A 2,448-nucleotide genomic window follows, 5' to 3' on the forward strand; every position below is an offset into this window, starting at 1 on the left:
TGGAGGCGGAAATGTTGTAGGCCCGTGTCCTCAGATTTGGGTGCACGATAAAGAACCCCAGGTGGTCAAAATTTCCGGAGACCTCCACTACGGCGTCTCTCATAATCATATAGTGGTTTTGGGACGTTAAACCCCACAGATCAATCAATCACTTCCAAATTTATGTGTTAATATGGAGACGCGTGTACGCTTTTTTCTAACTACGATTACTGAATGTGAAATGCCACCGTAGTCGAGCGCAAAACGTGGTGCATTCTAGCAACACTGAAACGCCCGCCTCTTTAAACGCTGTCATAGTGGCCATAACGCTGTCAGTCTAAACGCGCTTCACGAGTCAGACATGCCTGCGAAAACACCCTTCTCCGAAGACGAGAAAGATCTTGTCCAGGACCTTGTGCTGAAATACAAGGCCGTCATCGAAAATAAGCGTACGGACGCAATATCCATCAATGCAAAAGCCAAGGCATGGGAAAAACTGTGCACGGACTTCAACAGCAGGCCCTTTACGCGCCCTCGGGACGTCAAGCAGCTAAAGAAGCTGTGGGACAACCTGAAGCAAAGGTGGAAGCGGGAGAAAGCGAAGCAAATCCGTGACGTTCTCACTACAGGTATGTTTCCCTTCTCTGTGAAAAGGTCGCTGCTGCTACGAGTTTCGGGGTATTTGCAGGAGGCGGCCCCCCACCACCGCCTATGGATGAAAGGCTCGCACAGATCAAAGGCATCGTTCCGCACCTGACCACGCGGGTGCCAAATCCATTTGACAGCGACCGGCCGCTTGCCACGCCAGCAGCCCAAAGCGCGTCGGAAATTCTGAACGGGCTGATCTGTGAAAATGGATCAGCTGACAGTGATGAAGGTATGCCGCCTTCTGCGAACTCGATAGCGCGGCCACGAAGGTAGAAACCTCTGCAGGCAACGAGGGCGTTTCTAGCACACCAGAGGTCACGAAAAGCGGTTGTGTTTACACGCTGTCTTGATGTGGCAATGCATGTAGATTCCTGTCCAATTTATCTGCACTGCCACCCTGTAATGCCCTGTTCGATCTTTCCTTTTTTTCTATTGCAGAGTAGTACACATGCATGATCAACCTTGAGCCCGACCTCTCTGCTTTTCTGTGTAACTAGTAACAGTGCAGAAATGCACAAACGAAATATGACATTCTGGTAGATTGCTCTGTTTCAATTATTTGGGTGAGCGCCTGTGCCAATCACGCTGAAATTTTTCTTTCATGCATAGAAATGTGTTTCACGCGCTGTGCATGCTGCCCCACCAGTATCGTATACATAAGTGAGCTGTTGTCAGTGCATGCCGGTAATGGGGTTTATTATCATTTCGAAGTATACAAACGTCTAGTAAACAAAGACCGTGAATAATATTGATATTTGTTTCATGAGGTGCTTCCTCACATTTCTTTGCTTGTCTTTCATGGATGAAACAACACTTTTATTGCAGACCGAACAGAAGAACTCGGCCAAACCGACCGATCAGCTATGCAGTCAATGCTACAGAGCTCTCACACACCATCCGTGGTTGGTGAAGAAAGCTTATGCTTGGACGATCCCAAAGTCGATGCGGACATGAGCCAAGAGGAAGGTGCTAAGCCAGGTGCACAAAGTGAAGCACCAACAGCTGGGTCAAGTGTGCGGAATGTCCGCGGAGGCAGGCTGTCTCTGTTGCAGCACACACTCGACGTAGAACTCGAGGCTCGCCTTGATGCTATAAAAGCAGATAAAAAAGACAAAGAAATTGAGCACAATCAAAGAATGGAGTGTATGAGCGAAAAGCATGATATCAAAATCAGCACCTTGAAAGAGCAAAGAAAAAATTGCAACATCCAGCACGAAATCAAGCTTCGGATCTTAAAAGAAAAAGAAGAAGTACAGAAACTGAAGCAGGCAATCCTAAGAAAACAGCTGCAGGCAGCAGACTCTGAATAAAGGAATATCTGAGAGCATGTTTTGGAAACTTGTCACATTAACATGCAACAGCAAGCATAAGTATATTTCTTGCTGTTGTTAAATCATCAGTTCTTTTCACGTTGTTTTGGAGATTACACACCAGATGTCTCAAATGTTATATTTAAACATCACCAAGTGTAGTGTCTGAATGTACATGTGTCTGTTCGATGTTTTGAAGTTTTCATAAGGTCATTTGAAGATATGAGCTGTGTCATGTACATTATTCATTTACTGAAACACCACAGCGGTGCAAGTAACTCTGCTTGGATAAATGCATGCAGTACTCTTTAAATTCAACCAGACTTAAGAGAGACGACGTAGAGCAGGAACATATTTTTTGAAACAGCGCCTGAATGTAGACACTTACTTCAGGTTTGCACTGGACCTGTGTGTTCGTTCCCAGAGGAAAAACACCGGCGGATGTAGCAGCTGCGTACTTGTGCACCAGCAACAGTGTCGGGATCTCCTTGGCTGGGGTTGTCAGGTAAAT

At 46.2% G+C, this 2,448-nt stretch overlaps 1 protein-coding gene across 1 annotated transcript; it reads left to right on the plus strand.

Moving 5' to 3' along the window:
* Positions 1–340: 340 nt before the first annotated feature.
* LOC142786540 (myb/SANT-like DNA-binding domain-containing protein 3) lies at positions 341–1,070 on the plus strand. The gene is made up of 3 exons (XM_075884253.1): positions 341–608; positions 668–856; positions 1,066–1,070. Exons 1-3 carry the CDS (start codon positions 341–343, stop codon positions 1,068–1,070), a joined length of 462 nt encoding a protein of 153 aa, XP_075740368.1.
* The last annotated feature ends 1,378 nt before the right edge of the window (positions 1,071–2,448 follow it).

The sequence above is a fragment of the Rhipicephalus microplus genome, unplaced genomic scaffold (genome assembly GCF_043290135.1).
Source record: "Rhipicephalus microplus isolate Deutch F79 unplaced genomic scaffold, USDA_Rmic scaffold_25, whole genome shotgun sequence".
Taxonomy (NCBI): Eukaryota; Metazoa; Arthropoda; class Arachnida; order Ixodida; family Ixodidae; genus Rhipicephalus; species Rhipicephalus microplus.

Excerpts from the sequence above, each read along its gene's own strand:
- LOC142786540 (XM_075884253.1), top strand. The coding sequence starts at position 341 with ATGCCTGCGAAAACACCCTTCTCCGAAGACGAGAAAGATCTTGTCCAG. Across the intron at positions 609-667 it reads CCGTGACGTTCTCACTACAG|GAGGCGGCCCCCCACCACCG; the intron begins GTATGTTTCCCT and ends GGGTATTTGCAG.